This window comes from Larimichthys crocea, chromosome X, assembly GCF_000972845.2.
Source record: "Larimichthys crocea isolate SSNF chromosome X, L_crocea_2.0, whole genome shotgun sequence".
Taxonomy (NCBI): Eukaryota; Metazoa; Chordata; class Actinopteri; family Sciaenidae; genus Larimichthys; species Larimichthys crocea.
In genome coordinates, this window is record NC_040020.1 from 4,035,516 (window position 1) to 4,060,246 (window position 24,731).

The following is a 24,731-nucleotide window of genomic DNA, read 5'->3' on the forward strand; positions in this document are numbered from 1 at the left end:
TCCAGTGTATGGTAATAATTTTACTTTATTTAAATGATTAGGCGAGCATTGAAGATTGTTTCTTCTATAGTTACTTAAATAACTGCATAAACTTCAAACATTCAAAAATGAAAATGTACAACCATTGATGATTAACAGTTTTGATGTCCTTCCATAATCCATTTAGTCCCAACCACCTTCACATTTTGAAGTGGACAACATAAAACGTCCTCTAGTAGCAAAATCACAAGTGTCTCTTCATACTCCATCGATCATCACTCGGAGGTGAGTTGGCAGCTAAAAGAAGCACTGTGTTTTATTTTATTTCCTTCTTTTCGTTCCCGTCTTCTTCAAGAAATGGATTTGGCTGGAGGACAGCACCTCCAGGTGAATCTACAAAGTCTCCCATCTTATATTTATGTCAAGCAGATGATGCCGAAAGCAGTTTGTTGATCTTAAGACTGATTTGCTTGTGCGGAATTGCCTCTTTTCACTACTCGAAGCACATGCCTTTACAATCAAGTGTCCTTGTCCTTCTTGTTTTCAGCAAAAGAAAAAGAAAAGTTTAAAAAAAAGGAAAAGGTCTCGGGCTGTCTACCGTGTGTGGAGATTTTTTCATTAAGACGTAACAAGGCGGTTCCCGGGGTCAGGCTGGAGTGAGGAAGGAGAGGAGTTGGCGAGGTGGGGATACGAGGAGAGAGACATTTTAAAACTTCAACAATAGAGCTAAATTATTTCAGTACATTTTTTTGCTCCTAGTGTAAAGACTCTTTCTTAAAAAAACATGAACATACACATCTATTCATATACATTTACACGATCTCAAAGCGTCCAACTCATCCACCTCTGTATAGGTTATTTAGTCTGTCCAGCTCTCTACAGTTATCCATGGTCATGAGTTCTGCCTTCTTGCGCATTCGGTCGTCCCTGTACACCTTAGCAGCGTACAGCAGGTCTGTTTCTGGATGAGACAAGTAGAAGAACAACGTGACTGATAAAACAACAAAAAGTGCAACGCAGAAACTCATTATTAAATTCAATAAGCTACTACTGAGGGTGTATTATAACCATGGTTACTCACTTGTCTGTCTCTCCTTCCAGCAGTTATTTCTGACATTGGCTACATAGTCCTCCTCCACATTTTTCTCAATCTGCTGCAGCGCTGAGCCCTTAAACTCCGACTTGAAATCTCTGGTGACGTAGTAGTCGACACGCAGGTTTTCTGTCTGCCGTTTCACAGTCTGACCTGTGGACCTGGAAGAGATGAAAGTACAAGCTGATGTGAAAATGCTGACAACTGAAGTTATTTTATAGTATCATTAAAATGTGAAAGAAAGGCTAGATAAAGATGGACTACATGAAAAGGAGTGTGTGTGTGTGTGTGTACGTACGGTCTAGAGTAGAGGCTGTAGGGTGGAGGAGACACCATCATCTGGCTCAGTATTGACACTAAAATCAGGACCACGATGGGCATCAGCTGGATAAACATTGAGAAACCCCCCTGGAGACAAACACAGTACAATGAGTGCTTCATTTCAACACACACCTGAGATAACAAACAGTCAGAGCAAGTAGTTTCTGTAGGCACGAATAATGTTTTTGAATGCAGGATACAAAATCCGAACACATCTACATACATCTCCTCGTTCTTCCGTCCTCTCTTGTCGGGAATCCGTCTGATGGCTGTAGCTTGTTCTGCTGTTCGTGAAGGTGTGTGGACTCGCTGTAGGTCAGATGCAAAGTTATGGATTATGTCAACAACTGCACCTACACCTTCTCAACGATCCGTACATAAAACTAGATTTTCATTCTTCGTGATATAGCCCATTGTCTGAATCTAACATAAGTCTGAGCCTCTCAAGATTCACCAAAAAGCCAAGATAACATTGTTATATCTCTCACTTTAACACTCTACATGCCACAATCAGTGACTACACAACAATAAAATCAATATATTTGGATCAAACAACTCAAATTTAAGTGGGAAATTATGAATTTATGCATATCAGGTGTCACTTACAGGAAGGGAAGCCACCTCCGAAGAACATGTTGAAGAGGTCCTCAGGAGTGATGTCTGCCTCAAAGCCCCTGTGGAAGTCAAAGCCTCCTCCGTGTGAGTGACCCGGGCTGCTCGGCTCCTCTCCTCCTGTCAGGTCATACTGCCGTCTTTTGTCTGGGCTGCTCAGCACTGCATACGCATTACCGATCTCTGAAGGAGGACATGGTAGATGTATCAAAGAGGGTGTGTGTGTGTTGAAAGACAGTGTTCAGTAGTTATTTGTCGGGTAGATCATTAAAGAATTGAATTAAATTACTTTTGAAAGCCTCTGTTGCTCCAGGCGCATGATTTTTATCTGGATGGAACTTGAGCGCTAGTTTCCTGTAGGCTTTCTTCAGCTCGTCCTCACCGACGTCTTTACTGACTCCCAGTACTTCGTAGTAGTCCTTACACCGCTTTATTCTGAGAAACAGTGACAGAGAGAGAAGCGGCTGAAAACAATCCATTCGATCATGAAAGGCAGGTGGGAAAACTTTCTTTCACTCGTCATTAAATACACTAAAAGTCAATAAAAGTCTACCTGTCATTGAATCAGACAGTTATGCACAACCAGTCTACTTATTCTCGGAAGGCATGATGCAATTTTTACCCCACTGAAGCCTCCCTGGAGGATTTCGTATGGAAACCCAAGAGAGTAAAGCGATCCTCTGCGTGTTCACACAATAGGATCGAGTAATGATCCTATAAATGAACTCAAGCTGACGTCTGCAACGTTCTACTATCTAACTGGAGGCTGTATGAGCTGGATAACAGACACTGACTGCCTACCTCTTGCTCTCTCGTGATCTAAAATTAGAGCATGTAGTGGTTACCTGGTATCTAGTTCACACCGCTAAATGTATCTCACTTTCACCCCTCATGGGCATGACACCAAGCTGAAGAGCGTCCCGTGGCAATAGGTGTGTGCACACAGACACACAACATTGTAGCCACAGACAAAAGGTTTAATCATGTATGATAGAAACTCTACTGCTGACACAGGGCCGATTGTTGGGCAAATTGCCAACTGTAGTAGGATAGATACAGTAGAACAAGAACAAGAACATGAAAAGGATGCTAAATTCTCACCTTTGCACTCCTTCCACCTGCTCTTTGGTGAAGCCTTTAGAGGAGTCGCCTCCTCCGGACTCTTGGCTTTCCGTTTCTGGCTGGCCACCGTTGCTCTGTGAGCTTTCTGCTGGTCTCCTACGATATGCACCATTACTCGCCGAGCTCCCATTCTTCGTTAATGCGTCCAACAAAGCTGAAGAAGAGAGGAAGAAGCTAAAGATGAGTGAAATTACAAATGGTTCCCTTCAGAATCAGTCCAGGATAAACAGACTCGAAGAGAGATGGCTCGTCTCACTGATAAGAAAATTGGATTTTATGATTAGGATTCAATACAGTGTCGATACAGGCACCTGGGGCAGCATCGTGATGTGTTGTTAGGAGCACTTTGAGCTAACAGGGTCGGAGCAGGTTGGAACCATGCGACCTTTAAATAGCTCTTAATTTACAGCAGAAATGAAAGGGCCACCTTTCAGCCAGGAAAAACAGTCAACAGGATCAAATTTGGCACAGCACAAAGAAGCACTGGCTTCAATCACCCGATGAAACAGCTTGCGAGTGCACAGAGGGAGACGTGACTTGCAAGCACATCAGACTAAGAAGTGATGTTCAGTGTATTTGTTTAAAAAGAAAATCATTTAAATCCAGCTGCCAGTTCCCAGCCAGTGGGCAGCTACTTGTCAATGACTGATAAAAGTACTGTTACAGATTAACAACACGGTTCTTTGACGGTAACTAGTAAAATCTAATGCGCACTATCCAATCACTGCAGACCGTGGGAAGTCCCTTTGTATGACGATTGTATAAATACAAAACATGCCCGCTGTGCCCCAATGACAAGCAGTGATGAGACTCGAAAAGAAAACTTGAAATGTGCCTCCTGTGTTTTGTTCAGTGTGTTACAGAGACCTTGAGAACGACACGCAGTGTCGCTCCAGTGGTCTGATATACACATCTGAGATTGCTATCCATATAGGAAATACAGTTGTCCCTCGCTATAACGTGGTTCACTTTTTCGCGGACTCGCTGTTTCGCAGATTTTTTTGTGTAATTCTGCATGCTTTTTTTTACAGCGTACTGTACAGTATGAATGCGCATTGTGTTCTGCGTCCTGATTAACTAAGGGAGTACTGTACAGAATGCCTGTAAAAAGGTGTAAAAAGTGTGTGGTTTGGGGTTTTACGGCCTTAAAACATGTATAATAATTGTAAAACGTACTTCGCGGGTTTCGTTTATTGCGGGTTATTTTCAGAACGTATCCCCCGCGATAAACGAAGGACCACTGTATAACAAGTGATGCAAAAATGTAAAATCAAAGACAGTGCAGCAGCCTGATCATCTCTGGCTCGGCACCACACATGCTTTTAACTGTTGTAATGTTCCTGATTGTTTATCAATGCATTATTTAGCATTACATAGTCTGTCCTTGTGTAACTTAAGCACAACTGTAATCCCTCTTTCCTACAGCACAAAGACACATTTCCCCATGTTGAACTGTTCACAGCTGCAACAGCCTAATTTGCTCAGTGATCAATATATCCTCTCGGTGCTGTGTTTTCATACATTATTATATTGACATCTTGTTACGATCTTTCTCGGCAGCAGACGCCGGGTCAGATAAGCCTGTTGATAATCATCTCACTGACGCCAGATAACTGAAAGACAGATATGAAAGACCTCATGTGGCTGCTGTGAAGTATTCTGCTATGAAGCTGCTGCCTGCCTTTGTCTGTCAACCCTTTGTGTGTGTGTGATATCCTGGATTACAACATCAGGGGATGTGACACACGTCCCTCGTCACTCAATGCCAGACCTGTGCACATGTAAAACCTCCGCAAGCTTGTTAAGAAACCTACAGGAACGAGGAGACATCTCACGGCGTGGCGTCGAACAGCACTGCAGAGCACACACACCTTGTATACTGAAGGACCTGCTGTTTGATGTCCAGTCCTCGTTTCCTGTTATTGTTTTCACAGCTTTACTCACTCAATAGATGTTTGGAAATTCAGTCCCAAGAGTGTTGGGGAATACTTTAATATATAAGAACCTATTTTCACCTCCCTTATGTGAGGATAACTCATGATTACTCCTTCCAACAAGGTTATTTTCTGTAATTACATCACCCTGCCTGTTAGCAGGATAACAGTAAAGTTATGAACAGCATCACCTCGAGCTTCTTCACCCAAATAATACAGATTATGAACTCTAATCCCTTTACTCCCCTACACACATGCTTAATGTGCATATAACCCTCGTTGGTACCTTTTGTTTCTCCCGTCTATTTTGGGTCATGCCTTTTTTTTACATTGGGCATTTTGTTTACACAACATTGCTGCGATGCCTCTCACCTCACACCCTACGCTGTGCATGTGGATTGTAATAACCTTTGATTTGCACATATAATTATAGGGGTGGGCGATATATCGAATATACTCGATATATCGCGGCTTGTTCTACGTGAGATGTATGAAATGACTATATCGCGACCATCGAGTAATTGTCACGTAAATGTTTTAAGCCGTCGGCATTTAATTCTCCGGAGTTTTGCCTGTCACTCACTCCTGGTGCTACTCATAGCACCCAGCACACTTCCCGGCCCACCCAGAAAAATCCCCTTTATATTGTTTGAAATGTCTTTCTCAGGGGATTCTTGTTGAATGTACGTTTTTGTTTCTGTTAAGGGTCTTTGAAAACTAGGCCACAGTAGAAAGGCCTACCATGTTATTATTTATCTTTATTTGTTAAAAACTTGTGAGTGTAGCACTCTAATTTAAAATAAAGGGGGTTTGCTAAAATTAATTTGATTGTGCTTTTCCACTTTTTGCATGCAAATTAACAAAAACTCTAATAGATGGGTCTACTTGAATCATCATACTGATGTTTTTTTTTGCATCGAAGGGTTGAATTTAACATTCATAGTGATTTACAGGAGAAATTAAAATAGAGATATATATCGTGTATATAGCTTAAAAATATCTAGATATTGGTTATAGGCCATATCGTGCAGCCCTATATAATTATATTTATTTTTTGCTTTGGTGACCCCATGCATGCTATTTAGTTTTTTTCCAAAGGTGCGGCCTTGACAAGTCTGTTATCTTTGAGTTTCATGTGGGGAGCGGGAAATGTCATTAGCACTTTACACACACACACACACACACACACACACACACACACAGATAAACCTGAGCAGTGACATAATTAAGCTTTCAACAGATAATAGTGGACGTCCATACACAACTACTTTCAATTTCGACTGACAAGCCACAATTTAAAAAAAACACCCGAGGAACATTATGCCTTTGCAAAACACTCGTGTCAGCTGCATCCTTACTTAACTCCTGTTTACAGGTGTGTGTGTGTGTGTGTGTGTGTGTGTGTGTGTGTGTGTGTGGAGGATTAAGCCTGCTCTGTACTTCGAGGCTCTCTCTGGGTCAATCATTCAATTAAAGGATTTGACTTGCACCTACTAACCTAACGCCACATCATTAGTCTCTCTGTCTTTTCTATTTTATCTATTAACCATAATAAGGAAAGTAAAGGTGTGTTAGCTGGAGTGAAAGTTAAACAACAACCAACAAACATCCTTTAAAAAATAAAAACAGGCCAGCTAGCCTCCGGTTACAGTGAGTGACAGCTACGAGCTAAATGAGTGGCTTGGTTAGTTTCACGGTTAGTTACCCTGTGTTAGTCACTTGTATTTTCATGCCAACACTACAGGCTACGACATATATTCATTTAAACTCACTGTGTTCGGTATTTGCTTATTTTTTTAATTTAAATAAACAGCTAGCTGCGGCAGCTAACACGACGCTAGGCCCGCGGAGCTAACTCGGATGTATGACGCCAGCTCGGTTCGGGTGTTGCTTTATCTTCACTCCTGACTGACTTTAACTAATCATACACATATGTATTAGTCAACAGGTGACCTGCTGTGAACTTAAAGACAGTCAGCGGTGTGTTAACAAACGTCAAGCCGCTGAGCTAACGCTTCGCTATGGGTGATAAAAAATAAAACACACACGGCCTCACCTCTGGCTCTGTCGGTCGGGTACAGCTTCTCCGCTTTGTTGAGAAACTTCACCGCTTTCTCTTTATCCCCCGCTTCGAGAGCTTTGGTCGCTATGTTTATACATTTTTCAGCTTCGTCCCTGTTTCCTTCCATCTTCATTCTTCCCTTCCTCCTCCTCCTCCTCCTCCTCCGGCTGAGTCAGCTGATCATCTCAGAGAGAGAACACGTGGTCACCGATCACTGACGCGGAGAGTCATGATCCTACCGCTAGTTACTGTGGATTTGTGGGACTTTTACTTTTTTAGAAACTTTATTAGAAATATAGTACAAAATCCAACATGGAAACACAGCTTATTGATACACATACAAAAGAGGAAAGAAAAAAAAGACAGTTTAAAATACACACGGGTACAAAGCCATATGTACACATGGACCCTGACATATGTTATACTCATACATATATACACACATACACAATATATGAGCAGAATACAAAGCAATCAAATTGTCAAAATATGCCATGGAAGACTCCTCTTCTAAGATCAGTCACTATTTGTTTAAAAACTGACTCGCTATCAATCACTGTCTGGTTAATAATCATTTTACATCTAGTTTGGGACTTTACCACCCCCTGGCACTGTTTTACCTCTTGTTACACATGCAATACATGTCACTGTGTGATATGCATATTAATACCTATTATAAAAATTAGGATTATACTGGGGTGCAGATGTTTTAACTCATATAGATAGTGTGTGTGTGTGTGTATCCTGCCCAGATAGCAAATATTTTGGCTGTATTATGGCATACATTTGGCATTTTTGGCATTAAGAAAGTCTTTTGGCTTAACTGTGGTATGATTAGGGTTATCCATAATAGATAAGGAGGCGCCACCACAATTTGTTTTGGGTGAATTTTGGCTCCCTTTTGGTATGATTTTGGATTTCCTAATTTGGGCCAGACATCCACCCATAACCTTGCTAAAATGCAAGCCAGATTTGGGCCAAAGCGAAGCCAAAAGATTTTGGCTATCTGGGAGTCCTTTGCATTAGATTAGATTAGATTATACTTTATTTATCCCACAACAGGGGAATTCACTTGTTACAGCAGCAGAAAGTGTAATATACACTACAGAAGTAGAATCAAATAAAAGGGCAAAAACCCACAGAAATTAAACAGACAGAAATATCTATAACCTACACAATAAACATGAAAAAACATTCAAAACATCCAAGTACTGAGGATGGAAGTGGCATGATATATAAAGGTATTGTAATGAAAGTGACCATAATATACTTCCCTTAGTTGGCCACTTATTTACTGAGACTGTCAGGGAGGGACAATTATAAATTAGTAGTACAAGGAAGGGGCGCTGCCAGGAATTTTGGGCCCCAAGACAAAAAAAAAACAAATTAGGCCCCTTCTGTGCAGCTGTTGTCAGCACATCTCTAGGACCTAACTATCCCATGAAAAGCTTTACATAACTCTAATTAATTAAAGGCTGTTTTGCGTATTGCAGTTCAATACTAGTACTAGCACAATATTTACTGCTGGTGATTTGTACATGCATGCAAGTCTGCATACAGTATGCAGTGCAGTTCACTATTTGATGCGAGATTAAAAGCCACCATAAAAATGTGCTAAAGGCCATTTTTATTTAGCTTTTACTGCCCAAAACACGTAAAGACAAAGAGATAATTAATTTCATTATTATATTTGAAATATATATACTCAATGATGATGGTTTAATAATTTTATATTGGTGTTTACATATTTTTGGGGCCCCTGTCAGTCGTGGGCTCTTGGAATTTGTCCTAACATTTCCCCCCTATACGGCACCCCTGGTACAAGGACAGGAGAGACAGGCTTGGGGAGTATCATTTGGATATGAAACATAATGCTCATTACTGAGCAGAAAACCAACTAAAGGAATGTTGTGATGTTATCCGTATCAGTGGGGAGGTGTCCGGGACACTGACAGCCCATTTTTGAACAATGTATAACAACCAACTGTTAGAGCTCCTCAGGGAGCCTTTTCTCTGTAACCCTCTTGTGTGTTGCACTGTTAATCGCTCCTTCTTGTACAAGAATAATAAATTCAACTTAAACTTTGATACTTTGAATCCAGTCTTCCTTATTCAAGGGTTCTTCTTTAAAAATTCTCGTAACAATACCCATCGGTGAAAGAATCCTCAGCTCCTTTACTCAAGTAAAAGTACATCAATGTAAGAATACTCCATTACAAGTACAAATCCTCATTTTACATCCTACTCAAGTAATATTAGCAGTAAAATTACCTCTTGACTGATATAGCATGCATTACATAATGTAATTCCAAATACTGAAGCCTTCATGTGTGAGTAGTTGTATTGGTTTTGCTGGTTATGGTAGAGCTAGTTTCAACTACTTTATGCACCGTGATCAGGACATGGTGCAAGTGTGGGAAAAGTACAAATGAGACCATTTTTTAAGGCTGCAGATGGACATAATCTGTTCGCTTTTTCAAAAGACATTGATTACTCAACTTACTTGAGATTTTGCTATAATTATTGTTTGCTTAGAGTAGTTTATTCTTTTGGTTTTGCCTTTTATTCAGATAACTGAGAAAGAAGAAAAAAATCAAATTTCACCAAAGTGCACTCCTTCAACCAGAGGCAGAAAGACTAATCAGGGACACTGGCAGTGACCTCCTTATACTACTACATAAACCAGACACGTATTGAACTATTTGAAGAACATTCATTTATCATGTGGTACTGACGAGCCTTCGAGAAAGCCATTTTAGGAATTTCTATGCGATTAAAGGGTAGATGAAGTTCAGTGATCAAAGTACACATTGCAGACGGTCATAATTAAGCATGATTCATAAGCTTTATTCATATTCAAACTAAAACAGATTGGTTCATACTGCACTGAAAAAGGATAATACTAACAGTTATTTACAAGATGTTATCTGTAGAACAAGGCTGAATTGTACCTGGACATATAGTTTATAAAATCATCTTTAAATATTGAAACAGGCTTAAGCTCATGAATAAATAAACTCCAACTGTATAACATTATTGGACACTTAAAAGATTTTAACTTTCCCAACACTCACTTAAAACCTTTTTTTGACCCCGCAAGTGCCACCTATAATCATCTTCAGTCATTCATATCAGGTTGCCAGCAGAGTCTACTTCACTGTTCTAGCTTAAATTCAAAAATACATTTTAAAACAAAACTACAGAGGGTTGCAACTGAGAGAGCTCTGCTCTACCATACTACCAAAGTACCATTATTGACGGGCTGACAGCAAGATGCCCATCTGGACAATTCTGCCATGGGGTCTTTTAAGCCGGCGTACGTGAAGGGGGAAGTTTGGCTGGAAAGGAGCCCATGGTCTCGAGTGCTGCATGGATGCGGAAGTGTAGTCTCGACTCCATGTTGTAGTCTTTGTAGTTCGTCCTACAAAAAAGATCACTCGTTAGATCTTTGTGTAATATAACAGTATAGATGTTACTTTGACTAACAGATAGCTGCCATTTTTGCACACATTTGGTGCATTTGGCATTTGGTCATTTAATTCACTTTATTGAACAGCTGTATTTTGTCAAGGCATTTGAGGGAATTTCCACTTTGACTTAAAGACAACATTGGATGGGTTAGAAACACTTACTTGGCCTTTTCTATCACAGTGATGGCTGTGCTGGTGTCACCTTTCTGCTTGTGCAATAGACCCAGCTCATACATGGTAAATGGCACCAGGTAGTTGTCATGCTTGATATTGTTTTCACTGCAAAAATGTAAAAAATATATTTAGCAGGCAAGAGTGCATTCCACATTCAATGTCAGTCAATGAATTCAAAACTCTAGGATTTACATAAATAACTTTATAGAGTGTGTAACCTGTAGCTAGAGGGAGGAGAGTGAAGGAGGACGAACAGTGATAAAAACTTCTGACAGACTAAAAGGGGAGTTAACACACATTGAATGTGATGCAAATGAGACTCAGCCAGTGTCATCAATGCAAAACACAGAGAGTAGATGAGTTTTATATAAACAAATACTTTTCTGACTAGGTTTCATTTTATTCACAACTGTTTAGTTCAATCTGCAAAGTTTGGGTTCATCCAAGTCTGATATTTCCAATTAAAACCGATGAACAGTAAGTGGTAACTCTGGATGGCTTTCAACTTGTGAGAGTGTACAGGAGAACAAAGGAGAGAGCAGGCAGCTGGAGACAGATAGGAAAGCAGGGAGAGAGAGACGGAGGAGAACACAAGAAAGGACTACACCCCAGAGTCATCAGTCATATTTTTCTTATCCACCTTGTATATTGTAAGGCGCTGTAACAAGAGAATTTCTCCAGTGTGGGATCAATAAAGTCTATCTTTTCTTAAAAATAAAATCACTCATTAGATTTTACAATTATTACAAAGAGTATGCAGTCACTGGACTGAGCACAAGTCCACAGACTGATGCGAGAGTACCAGACTTGTAGTGTTAAGATAACCGCACCTGGAAATGACATAATTGAAGCAGAGCTCAGCCTGGACCAGCCGTCCCAACTGTCTTAGACACAGGCCCTTCAGCAGCTGGACAACACACTGGTCATCCTGGTGATACTCTGATGGGTCTACACGTCACACAAAATGCTGTTAGTTTAATGTTGGTGCTAAAAAAACAACAACAACATCATATTCGTCACTGCTTTGCTTCTCACTTTTCTCCTCTCCGAGCTCATCCTCTGCTTTCTCTAATGTGGCCAAGATGCTTTCAGTCAACTCAGGTCTTTTGCCAACTATTGTGAAACCGTTCCACACGTACATCATTTCCTATGGAAAAGAGATGGTTGTAAAAAAGGACCGCTCACTTGATAACAATGTTGATTCAGTTAAAGTAGGAGTTTAAATGCGTATTCACCAAAGCAGGGACGACAAGTTTCACGGGGTCAGAAGACAAGTATCGCACCGCCTTCTTTGCTGCAAACTTCTCTGTTGGAATCGACTTCCCAGCAATCCTCAGTCTGAGACCATCCACCTGCCTACAAACCATGTGTCACAGTTACTGTATGATGATTACAGACCTTAAAAACTAATTGTATACACAGATAAAAGTTCTCTCTGGCACACCTGAATAATTCCACCACATTTTCTCCCAGTTTAGACACTTCCTCCTCTGGTAGCATGCTCAAGATGGCAGCTTTCTGGAAAACATACACAGCCTGCAAGAGAAGAGCAATCCAATAAAATAAAATATTTTAATACATGAGCAGTTTTACAACAGAGCATAAGGTCATATTGGATACCTGTGACCACTTGCTCTCTTTGCATAGCAGATCAGCGTATCGATACGCCTCTCTCCAGTTTAGTTCAAAGGAGTAAGCCCACATCAGCTCCCAGGAACACAGGTGGTGAATCTGACGCCACTCCTCCTGTGCTGCAATACATGCCAGGAATTTCTCCTGGGCCTGCAGAGAAACACAAACTTATGAGTTTTAAGTTTTCTTTGACTGACTGCAACAACAAAAAAAATACACTAGCTGAGATTGCATTTTTTTAAAAAAAACAAACACTGGGCGACTGTAGATATATTCCTGTACTCACAAATGTGAAGTTTCCTTTGAGTAAAGCAATTCTTGCAGTGTAGAAAAGAATGAGAGCTCCCTGTGGACAGGACACAAATAAATTAAATTAAAAAATGATGCCATTTCAGTGAAGGGGGCAATAAAAAAGGTGATGTCTTCCATCAGTAAGAAGCAGTAAAAAACACACTGCTCACATTAGGGAATTTATCAATGTAGGGCTCCAGCAGAGCTTCAGCCTCAGCGAGGTTTCCTTCACCAGTACCTGTTCAGAGAGTATTTTCTGACCATTAAACATCTGAGTATATAAAAAAAATGCTGTTTACAGGGATTTAAACCCAGCAGTGCTCTCACCCAGAATCACTGTAATGTAGAGATGAAACATGAGCAGAGTCAGGGTGCTCAGGATAGAGCGTAGGCTGTTGCTGGCTGCTCCCTCTCTCAACTCGGACAAACCCATTTCCTGTAAGATTATTGGCAAATAAACAAACAATACAATGGCTATAGTATATAATGATGCTCTGGCTTTGCCTATAGACGATGGCACCTACCCTGTCTCCTGAGAAGCCCAAGAACTCCATCAGTCTGAGGACTCTGGATGGGAGCAGAGACAGCATCTGATAACAAGGAGGGAGGTGAAAAGTTGGTTATTATACAGCTTAACTGAATTCATTTAACCTTCTTTTTACACACTGTATGCCAGCATATCTGTAGTAGAAGTGCAGTATAAAGTTATGACAATACACTTTTATACACTGCACTGCCTTCTCTAGCTCTCACCAGATTAAATGATCCAATGCCCATGCTGACGCCACCTCTGAAGTGAATGTGCGTTCCCTTCTGTTTTTCTATGTCTTTTGTGACATTTGCCAAAGCCTGGCAATCCCTGGGAAGGAAGACAACATATCATTTTAAAACATCGTCTCTGTGTCGAGTTATGGCACGATGTCTCCAGAAAAAAAGCTCTATAAAAAAAAGATTTTTACTTGAAAATCTGGTAACTGTTGCGGATTTTCATCCCTCCTTTGATGAAGCCGATTATACTCTCGTCCAGGAACGTGAGAGCCGCTTTCTGCAGGAGAACTTCAGCGTAGCAAAGCTCTGCATGCATCTCCTCTGCTGACCAGAAAGAGAAGGCACACAAAATAATGTTAAGTAACCTTTTTACCAGTTGAAAGACTGATTTAACAATTCAGAAGAAACATTTTCTTTAAAACAAAAAAAAAATGCATTTGAAACTAGAGATAGGCAGCATATATTTTAAACTACAAAATAAAAAGGTATTTTCTGGCTACACAGGTCTGTCATGGCTTAATCAGCTATCCAAATTCCTTTAGTTGCCTTAAAGTCGTGTCACACAGGATCAAATGTGTATATTCACAAGGGACGCATAGTTTGGAAACCACTTACCTTCTGTCAGGTTCTCAACTGGTTGTCTGTTCCAGAGGTTGGTTAAAGTCTCCATTATTCCAGTTTTCTTCCGAAATCTAAAGTTAAGGAACACACATGTACCGTGTCAACACAAATAGGTTGCTGCTAAACCCATACACAAGCTCAATGATTAAGTTCTCATAAAAACATAAATTATATCTTACATGTTTAAAAAGAACTACCCTTTTATTCCTACCCCTTTCCTGATAAGTATGAATAAATATACACATACTGTACATGTCATATATGCACAGACCACATACCACATGTTGTCACAATGTTAAAGTAGGAACAACATACTGCACTTTAATGAAAATATTTTGTTGAAACCTTTGGCATGTCTGCAAAGACTCTGTCAGTGAATTCATGGCAGCATCCATGTCCTTCGGTTCAAAGGTCATGCCTGCCTGCATCACCAAGATGCTGCTATAACCCATTGAGTGGTACATGCTCTCATCCTTCCTGAAACAACCAAATGCAATTTAAAATAAATTTTTAAAAAAATAAAAGAGAAAATGCATTTGAAAGTGTGAACGTGAAGTAAAACTCGTGACTCACCAGGGTTTTAAGAGAGACAGAGCATCAGCAAACCTGTTGTTCAGGAAAAGATCAAGGGCAGTGGAGCATTCCTTCAATGCGGTCTCTAAATCCATTTTAAATGACCTGAATGAAAGACGGTCAAATTCATTTTTGGCTTCCTCATCCCATCAGAGATAGATGCACCAGAAGACAAAATCAACTCATTCTCTCTTGCACGCCTACTCTCAGAACAAGATGTCAGACTTATAAAACCATGAATGGAGTGTGTGAAACAAGTTTTTAACTATACATGTATGCACAGTTTGAAGAATGAATGAGTATTAAAGTATCAGGACGATATACTGACTACTAATGTGTGTGCACTGTCCATTACAATGAGTACATGTCATCATATTTGCAAGAATAAATAAATATTTCTGTAGGATTTTCTGCAGTTCTGTATTTGCCTTATGTGCTAATAACAGAGCCCTATACATTAAATAGTTTTTAACTTACATTGTATCTTCACTGCTCAGATCCACCTGAAAATAAGGGTGAAAAAAAGTATATAACTTTAAATGAGACTGGATTCTTGTGATCTATAACTGAGTGATGAGAGAGCAGTTTAACTTTGTTTAACATGTCATTTATTTATCTGCAGTCATAATGTAATATCCCAGTCTGCATGCCTCCTGTGAGCTTACTGTGAGCCGTCTAACTTCACAAGCTCAGATCTTTGGCTTAGGTGAAAGTATCAATGCAACAAAGTAAAATGCTCAATACAATATATTTAATAGCCAGTAAGAGAATCGTTTAAGCTTTTTGCAAGTGAACATGAGGCTTTGAAAGTAAAAGAAAACTTTTTCCAACTTCTTTGCTCCATCCTACACTTTAATGATGATATTAAAATAAAGAAATTAGCTTTAAAGTTTGTTCATTAAACACCTGAAGAGAAGTTGCAGTATATGATTTACCTGTTGTAGAGAACTGCCTGTCGTCTCCATTTGATGTCAGATTACAAGAAGCGTTATGAAGAGAGGTGATGTCTTTCCTTGTTAGTAATGTAGCAGCCTCTCTGTACTGTTGCAGACAAGGCAACAAAAAAAAATTTCCTCCCGCGATATTTATTTGCTAATGAGTCGGGAGTGGCCGAGGTTTGCACGACCAGCCCACAAAGGTGTCCATACATCCTACAAAACGTCATTTTACGCACGGTCACGTAAAGATAATTCCTCCTCTCAAGCTGCAAGAAAGAAAAGAACTGAAGAAATATTATATATTATAGAGTTAGGAAGTTCAAAAGTACATTTATATATAACATACAATAACAGGTTCCAACATCGACCACCGGGAGACTAATGAGATGCAGGCGCACAGGCAGGTAGCAGGTCACGAGGCATGCGCAGTGGTGTAATTAACATCAAAATGAGTTGTGTCCTGAGGAAAAAGTCCTGCTGCACAAATCTGCATTCAGTTTATTGACTTTTTATGTGATAGAATTGATCGTTTGACCTCTTTAGACCTCAAATTTAGTCACAACACTTCACTACAGACCAAAAAACGTTTGAAACCACTGATTTAATCTGTAATAATTTGTATTTTATAAGATTCTTATATGATTTTGTGTGTGAGATCCTAATCTGCAGAGTAATATTAGTCTCATCTGTCAGGTGTGGAGTTAAAGTGAAGCAGAATAATAATAAATACAATTAAAAATAATAAAAAATACAATATTTTTTAGATGTACTTAGTTACTTTCTACCACTGAGAGAAACAGGAATTAATGGCATAACCATCACAAATTAGTAATAATTATGTTGCCTAAATTCTTTGAGCTGCTCCATGTCCAATCATTAATCGTTATCTGCATGCATGTGATGTCCCTGCCTAACCCGATTATCTTTAGTGGTTTTGTCATTTCTCCTGCTGCACCTCCTGAAGCTTCGTTCAAATGTTAAAGTTCATGAATGGAGTTTTTTTTTTTTCTGGTGTAAATGTGTGAACTTAACTGACAAACTGTGCTGCTATTGCTCTCTTTTCCTTTACATGTAAATAAATATGATCATACTTTCAACCGCTGAAGCTTCTTGTAACTTGTATAGTTAAGTTAGTAGGTCCTGTCTTGGCTTTATTTCTGACTTGCAAGAGTGAAATTAAAATAAATTTAAAAATATTTAACCAAAAAAAAAAGGGAACCATCGTAATATCATATTTTATTTCATATATTTATTTAAATTACATAATATCACACCGATATTTTTTAAATATTTTAATTGCAATTACTTGCTTTTTTATCTTATTTGATTTATTTTTTTTTTTTATAGAAGTTCATCCTCAACAGTATGCAACTACTGTTTTCAGTTTTCAGCCTAAGGCCTTCAAAAATCATGTCCGAGAGTCTATAATGCATCAAATTAACCATGATTATCGCCTCAAGGCCTTTTCAATCCCTATCCCTGTTATTGTTATAATTAATCACTATATTGTATCAAATGTCAAGTTACCTTAGGCTGTGCATTGCTTTATTTCCATAGGTATCTGCATATGTGTTTCTCTTCTCAGCTGCTGATATCATTATATCATATTATAATGATGCATACAAGTTACAAACTACAGGAAGAGTAAAGTAAGGAATCCTGCTGATGAGTTATTTTGAAGCTTGTAGTGTAACAGCCCAGTGGGAACCGTTGGCTCAGTCCATTTAAGTTGTGTGCCATTGTCAGAGAAAACAAATCTCTAATTGGTAAATATCAAGAGCTTTGAGTTTCAAAGCTCAGTTTGATTAGTTTTTCAGTATAAAATCAAAATTGTGCCATAATCATGAGGCACGTCTGCTGGGTATTGGTAAATCGAGTATGACCAGCTAAGTCACGTATAAAAACCAACAAGAGACGCTGAGGCTACCAGTCGTCTCTTTTGGACATCACAGGATCTCTCTGGTTAAAATTCTCAGTATTAAACACTGACTGTAATCAGAGGTCCGCAGCCACATCCTTGCTCTATTGACTCCCTCACATGCCTGTACTGTATTTCCTACCAAAATGTGAAGGCTCTCCTTTCTACAGCAAAGGCATGCCAAATTGTCGGAAAATTTGTATTTATCCAAGTAAGGTCTGGAGCTCGGCATGTGTCATCACATGCTCCTGCGAGTTCTCCCTCTGCGGTGGTTTAGGATTTGTAAGTGATGTTCTGTGACTGGACTGTGTGTGTGTGTGTTTATTCTCTGCACCGCCTAAAGACAAGTGACAAACGGTGATATCAGCCCGATGAGAAGAGCAAGGATGGAGAGGAGAGAAGCTGCTTGAAGACACCTCAGTGGGAGAAAATCACAGGTAGTTATACAACAGTGCGGATTGTGTTCCCCCTTTAATGGTCCCTAAAGTGAAGCCACAACATTGGTGTGAACGCAGGATCAAGGCTTGGATAAAGCATTTTTTTTCCTGCATTTTTACAAGAAAAACAGTTATATCAGCACATATTGGACAAACATATACACCTAGTACTGATGTGTCTGCTATAGGCCGATATCGCCAACCCATATGTGTTTGGGCTCTAAGATTAACCGTGTGGTTCATTCGTGTGTTTCTGACAGCACGCAGAGGAAGAAGCTACGATCCTGTCTTACATATTTGTTTCTCGTCTTTGGCTGTAGTGTTCCAAAGCTCAGGAAGAGTCCACTTGAGAGTCCTGCATCCTTGAAGAAACGAAGAATAATTTGCTGCTGTACTCATAACAACTGTTGTCCATACTGGGCTGACCAACTGGGATCTCCCACTCCAGTTCCTTTCGATGGACCGATAACGATCACTGGTTTCCAGTTTACTGACTGTCTGTGTCATTGTTGCTGCTCAAAGGTTTCAGCACATCAAACCCCCTCAAGTTGAACTGACTGACTGCATATTTTATTTTTTTACTTTGTGTATCTTTGCTTTTCAGACACCTTTTGTCACATGCTCGTGTCTCATTGGTTTAAGTAATCGTGTGAAGAGTTGTAGAGTAAGAACGTTTCTGATTGTTCTATCGTATCGTTTCTTGTGCGTTTAACTTGCTTTTTACATTTACAGAATCAACAGTTTGATCAACTTCACTTATTGGGGTACAAAGGTTTAGTCGTAGTTAGGAGCTCTATGACCGTGTCTTTATGATGAGTACATTAACATTTTCTAGATGCATATTCACTTCAGATAGCCAAACGAAAATTTGCCAAAGTTTATTTTGCCAATTTTCAACCCTGTTCAAATTTTTTAAAAGTTGGTCGTTTTTAACATAGATGTAAATAAGAGTATTTTTTTTTTTTTTTTGTGCCTGTCTGATGACCTGTTTCAGCAGCCAATAATAAAGTAGCGCATCGATATAGTACTTTTGTTTTGTCTGTAATCATATTTTACACAAATCATCTTAAAAACTGCTGTCCATACTCTTCTTTTGATTACTATTGTAAAGTTTGAAATATATTTTAAGACGTTGCCTGTTCGATGACACAAGAGCCCCTGTGATGAAATGGGCAAAGTCTAGGGAGCCATTGTTGTGTCCTGATGTGATGAGTTGCTTTTGTTGCCAGGCTGCTTCATCACATCTATCATACTACTGAACAAGCCGAATAACTGAGATCTTGAAATACACTGACCAGCCATAACATCGTCACCACTGACAGGTTGAGTGACTAACCGTCAGTGGGTGGGATATATTAGGCAGCAGGTGATATTCTGTCCACCAAGTTGCGTTGTTAGAAGCAGGAAAATGAGTAAGCGTAATGATTTGTGCGACTTTGACAAGGGCCACATGATGATGGTTGACGACGAGGAAAATCAGTAAACCGTGACAGGTCAAGGCTCGTTCTCATAATGCTGGGAACAAAGGCTGGTCCGATCTAGCAGACGAGCTACCGTAACTTAAAACTGCTGAAAAGGTTCATGCTGGTTCTGATAGAAAGGTAAAGTTTGCTGCTGACCCATGCTAATGTTTAGGCTCAATGTGTATTATATAGATGATTTTTTTTTTTTTTTTAGTAAAGATATTTCAGGTTAAACAATAGAAAATATAAAAAATTGAAACCATGTTTTCAGTGTCAGAGAAGACAGAATGACATCTGAGGACTTGAGTGCAACTTTACTGGGCCTTGAAATGATTCCACCTGAATAAATAAACATTTTAGGTCATTTTATGTTTTATTTCAAACAAGAAACTCTGTAAAATCAAAGCATTGTGTCCAAAAACGAATTTCTCTTTAAATAAATATAACTTTCCCACAATATGAAAACATTCTTTCAGAAAATATAAAACATTGAACTGTATTATACAGCATTAATCAATGCATCAGTTAAATGCACCTGGTCCACGTATGGATAGGCCAGGAACTCTCCCAGCTTTTTGCCTGCAGTGCGTAGTGCAGCGCCTGAAGCACTTGTCACAGAAGGGACACGGGTCACTCGGGGCATACTGGTCGTTGGTCGTAAACCATCTGGAGAGGATCGGAGACGTTAGACCTGTATACACGGTTTAGAAAACACCAAAGCTGTTAATGCACTGCTGATTTACACACCTGCCATGAAGAGGTGGCAAACGGTGCACTTCTGTGTGAGGAGTCTGTCCTTTCGTATGAGAAGTGGTACAGCTTCTTGTCCAGGCAGTCGCTCTTGTGTCAGCCTGTAGTGTGTAGAGGGGAGTTATGACGACTCAGATTTGTCTCACATTTGTGATATTAAGAGCTGCTTTCATGTGTGGTTACCCTGCTCACGCCAAAGATACAGCTCACAGACGCATCTACTATTACGCATTTCCTAGGATATGGGGCAAATTGCTAGGAGGTCTTGTGAGACGACCTGACAACGAAGTGCTTTATTTCGACCAAACCACCGTGTATAACTACACAAGTATAGTCGCTTATTAAAGGGAGAGGATGACCAAAATCAGTAGGATTATCATCTGGGGACTGTAAATGTCTGGCCTCACTGTGATCCACTTATTCAGGAGATATTTATTTCTAGATCAAAAGTCTGACCCAAATAGTCCGCAGAGCGTTTTTTTGGCTTCACAGTCATGGAGGTCGCGCTTGAATTAAACTACTTTGATGAATCCAGTCTTACGTCTGAAAGCTGATTCATTCTCGATTGATCAAATCTATCTGTGTTATGTCATCTTATTTCTGACTTATTGAGCTGCGGGCTCTCTGGCTGTCAGCCAGCCGGGATCAGGTTCCAGTTATTATCCGGCTACTGAAAGAGATTCAGCCTGGAGCCAGCAGAGGTTACGGTGCTGAGAGCCACCATCGATCATACAGCACGGCAAAACCCTCCTTAAAGCTACAGTTATTCAAGCACTGACCAACATGATATGAAACCATATCCTGTTATATTGAACTAACAGTATTTATTTATTTATTTAAGGTTTTAATTTATGATTTACTTCACCAGGACCAGAGGGGCTGTGTGTAATGTAAGACCTGTAAAGATGACACACACCAATGGTCCGTGAAGTCATAGCCTATCCGGCAACTACCGTGTATTTAATAAATAACAGCCTATCAAATAGCCTCAATGATACATGTTGATAAATTATTACACCTTTCAGTAAAAGGCTCGGTGGGTCTTGAGAAGCTGGATCCCCGAGTGAGACAGAAACAGCCTGACTGATGTCTGTGATGATGACGAGATGTTCGCAGTCTCCCTGGTGACAGTAGAGGTACGGGAAGCCCACTTTAATCGTCAGATCCACCGAATCGTGTTGTCCTCCATCTTTGCCTGGGTGTAGGCTGGGTAGTTGCGAGCCTTTGCCCATTCAATGGTAGTCCTGTATTATGAACACAAAGAAAGTCCTCTCAGATACGTGTGCCTGATCAGTTATACACGTTATGAATCACATTAACTATTTTGATCTTTGTTGTTTTTTCATTGTGGCTGGAAGCAGATCAAGTGCGATGTTCCACCCCAAATATTCTACCCGCCGTCTTTGAGCCTGATTATTTCAGTAAATGTCAAGATCTTGGAATCACAAGGATTCAATTAATATCCTCCCCAATCAAGATGTCCTGTTCATGCCACCATCTGTGAACTTTTGAGATTTCATGGCCTGCTTTATAAATATTAAAAGGCACTTCATGACGGTTTATAGGTTCTACTTGCAATAGGAAAAGTTTAAAAAAGAAAGCCACATAAAAAACGTACTTGCTGATGTCCTGACATTCGGGAATCGCATTTCGTTATAGAAACTCCCTCGAAGAAAAAGAACGTGACTTAAAGATCCTGAAACAGAAAACGTGGAAAGATTACCTCTAGGGTTTATGGGTCAGTCTTGTGCGTGTGTTTAGGATTTCAGATGAACTGTACGCTTGTTTACTTTGCTGATGAAGTCTGGAGCTAAGTCCGGCGTTTGCTGAACTCTCCGCACACTTGCAAGTCGCTGACACAGCAGATGGCGTCTCTTAACTCTGCCAAACTGTGGGAGCCCGTCTCACAGACTCATGTGGGCTGGAGGTGCTAATCTGAGGAAGAACGAGGACAATGTCATGAGACATGGAGATTAACATTCAACAGAAAAAATGGAAGATGGTCAGATTTGGAGATCCCAGAAGCTCACTCTTTCAGAATGATCGGTAGTAGCGTTGATGGTTAGAACGATCTCTCCTTCAGGGATGATGTCAGCTGTGCTTTCTGGTTTCCTGCCAACGATTAAACGCTCCTGGAAATCACACAGAGAACAAACGCCTTATATTAAGATACATGTCCGGCACCTCCTCTGAGTCCATATCTCTATAATTTATTATAAGTACATAACTGTTCAAATCTATTGTTCTGTCTACATTTCAGCAATTCTCCAATGGACCCCCCAGTTCATCTGCGTAGAGGTCGTGCCTATTCTTGCTGATTTTCTGATTAGCTCTGTGGTCTTGTCTCTTTTTCTTTGTCTGTTCAAAAACAAACAAAAAAAATACAGAGCATTGGATTTTGTTTGTTTGCTTTATCAAAAGACACAATATAATAGAAATTGTAAACATGAGGAGGGTCGTACATTGTGTTTGGAGCATCGGTTCTGGAGGTACAGTTCTGTATCAGGCTGCTGACCCTCAGGATGGCAACGGGTGAATCAGGACTTGAAAGGAAAGCATGAAAATAAAGTCAAGTGACTAGTTTGCAAACACTTCACCACTCTGTTAAAAAACACGTTGTTATATTAAATATCTAAAGTATAATCAGAAATCATTAAAAGTAACAAATGTCCCCTGTGACTGTTAAACTATTATGTATTATCACCAACCAGCCATACAATTATGACCACTGACTGGCCACCTGTCCGTACGTGGGATAATTAAGCAGCAAGTGATATTTATCCTCAAAGTTTATGTAAGAAACAGAAAAAAGATAAAAATAAGGATTTGAGCACAGGCTGGGTCAGAGCATCTGCAAAACTGAGCTTTGGTGGGTGCTCCAGGTCTGTAGTGTCAGCACTATCAGTGATCTGGTGAGGGGTGGTCAATCTGAGATCAAACTGCTGAAAGAGTTAATGCTGGTTCTGACAGAAAGGTGACAGTGCCTTGTTGTGGATAAATGCTGAAGTCAAAGGTCAACGGTGAGTCAGGAGGAAGAAAGTGTTCAGGAGCCTCTGATGTTTATGCTGTTTATTTATTGACCTTGATCAAGGAGAATTAGAGACACTTCAAAGTTTCAGAAGTGCCTGAGTCGGTCTCACATTCTGCCGAACTTGTGCTGTGGACCGACTTTAAACCCCAAGATAACACCACAAATACTATACCCCAGAATAGTCAAAGAGAATTTTTTATTCATGCAGGTGTTATTGTCACATATTCTAGTCTGGAGACACAGATGTCTGTTTACGCAGATGGAAGTCAACGCAAGCTATCTATTATGACTAGGAAGGCAGCAATAGGTCTCTTCGACCCCGGCCTCCACAGTGTTGATATGGTGGCACCTAGTCAAAGACAAACACATTATACTGCCGAGGACCCCAAGGCCCACACGTGACCTCGTGTTACCTAAGGATGAAAATTCCATAACAGTGCATCAGTTTGTTTTGTGTGTGTGGAGCGAAGACCAGTCCAACAATGGGCATGTGGCATCATGGAGCAACAGAAGACGGAGGCCTGGTCTGATGAATATGTTTTCTTTACATCCAGTGATGCACAGCATGTACACCAGATCTAATCCAAACGAGCATCTGTGTCATGTATTGGACAAACAAGTCTGATCCACGAAGGCCTGCCTCCACCTCGAACTAACTAATGTACAGACACCAAAGCCACCACCTTCAGAGGTCCAGTGGAGGCTCAGGACGGGCAGGGTCATGATGTCAAGGCTGATCAGTGTATGCTCCTGTCGAGACAAACTTAATAATAAAATAATAATAATAATAATAATATAATAATATTTTATTTCATAGGCACCTTTCTGTCACCCAAGGACACCTTACAATAAATGAGTAGACAGCAAATAACAGAAACAAACAAAAAGAACCATAAAAGTAAATCAACTTACAAGAATACAACATTAAAAACAGGTTAAAAGGTGAAAGGCTGTTTTAAACAGGTGGGATTTTAATGCAGACTTGAAGTTTGTGAGAGTATTATTATATATAGTATTATTTATATATATGTGTACATAATTTGTTCTGACATGTAAACTGCATTTTAATTAATTGTTTTCTGCAGTTCAAACCTTGTCAGCCGTTGTTACACAGGCTAACGTTGGCTAAACGTTGGTAAACGTTGGCTAAATTGTAACGTTGGCTAACGTTGGTGTGCGTACCTGCAGATGGACTTCAGTTCAGCCATGGTCTCCGCACCGACTCCCATCTCCTTCATAAAGTTGGCGTCAAACGTGTCGTCGTCTTCCCGCCGGTAGGAGTAGTCGCTCGGCTTCAGTCTGTTCAGCCACTCGTGTCTGAAGGAGCCGACGTGAAACGGTTTGGTGTTCACGTCGAGGTACTCAAAGTCCGGGTGTTTGAGTTGGAGTTTCGGAGGGTGAGACGACGCCATGTTTTCCTGAGTGACTGCCGCTTGGGAGGTCATGGGTAATGTAGTTTTTTTTTTTTTTTTTTTTTAAATAAATATATTTTTAAAGCTTTTATTCCTCTTATTTTAAAAATACACTTTTATACTGCCTCAA

The 24,731-nt window shown here is 40.0% G+C and overlaps 3 protein-coding genes across 4 annotated transcripts; all 3 read right to left on the reverse strand.

Moving 5' to 3' along the window:
• Positions 1 to 7,372, reverse strand: dnajb14 (DnaJ heat shock protein family (Hsp40) member B14). Its single transcript, XM_010755764.3, has 8 exons — positions 7,118 to 7,372; positions 3,107 to 3,281; positions 2,295 to 2,440; positions 2,000 to 2,188; positions 1,617 to 1,702; positions 1,371 to 1,480; positions 1,061 to 1,233; positions 1 to 940 (listed from the first exon to the last, which is right to left on the reverse strand). The coding sequence occupies exons 1-8, from the start codon at positions 7,254 to 7,256 to the stop codon at positions 816 to 818; spliced, it is 1,143 nt and encodes a 380-aa protein (XP_010754066.1). The 5' UTR covers positions 7,257 to 7,372; the 3' UTR covers positions 1 to 815.
• Positions 7,373 to 9,949: 2,577 nt separating this feature from the next.
• On the reverse strand, positions 9,950 to 15,793 carry LOC104939256 (tetratricopeptide repeat protein 39B). Of its 2 annotated transcripts, none has more exons than XM_010755765.3 (18): positions 15,588 to 15,793; positions 15,130 to 15,155; positions 14,653 to 14,757; positions 14,425 to 14,556; positions 14,074 to 14,150; positions 13,650 to 13,782; positions 13,444 to 13,549; positions 13,215 to 13,280; positions 13,018 to 13,126; positions 12,861 to 12,928; positions 12,686 to 12,745; positions 12,388 to 12,549; positions 12,212 to 12,303; positions 12,003 to 12,123; positions 11,803 to 11,914; positions 11,598 to 11,715; positions 10,756 to 10,872; positions 9,950 to 10,544 (listed from the first exon to the last, which is right to left on the reverse strand). In XM_010755765.3, exons 1-18 carry the CDS (start codon positions 15,615 to 15,617, stop codon positions 10,430 to 10,432), a joined length of 1,749 nt encoding a protein of 582 aa, XP_010754067.2. In that variant the 5' UTR covers positions 15,618 to 15,793; the 3' UTR covers positions 9,950 to 10,429. The 2 variants fall into 2 exon arrangements, with proteins under 2 accessions (XP_010754067.2, XP_010754068.2); XM_010755766.3 differs by having other exon boundaries at positions 13,650 to 13,779; positions 15,588 to 15,788.
• Positions 15,794 to 18,276: 2,483 nt separating this feature from the next.
• On the reverse strand, positions 18,277 to 24,616 carry LOC104929370 (snRNA-activating protein complex subunit 3). The gene is given in 12 exon segments (XM_027282520.1): positions 18,277 to 18,396; positions 19,944 to 20,074; positions 21,177 to 21,324; positions 21,327 to 21,402; positions 21,777 to 21,795; positions 21,798 to 21,854; positions 21,939 to 21,983; positions 21,986 to 22,088; positions 22,189 to 22,290; positions 22,439 to 22,516; positions 22,605 to 22,701; positions 24,372 to 24,616. Coding segments are annotated over 12 exon segments (1,206 nt in total). The 5' UTR covers positions 24,602 to 24,616.
• Positions 24,617 to 24,731: the final 115 nt, after the last annotated feature.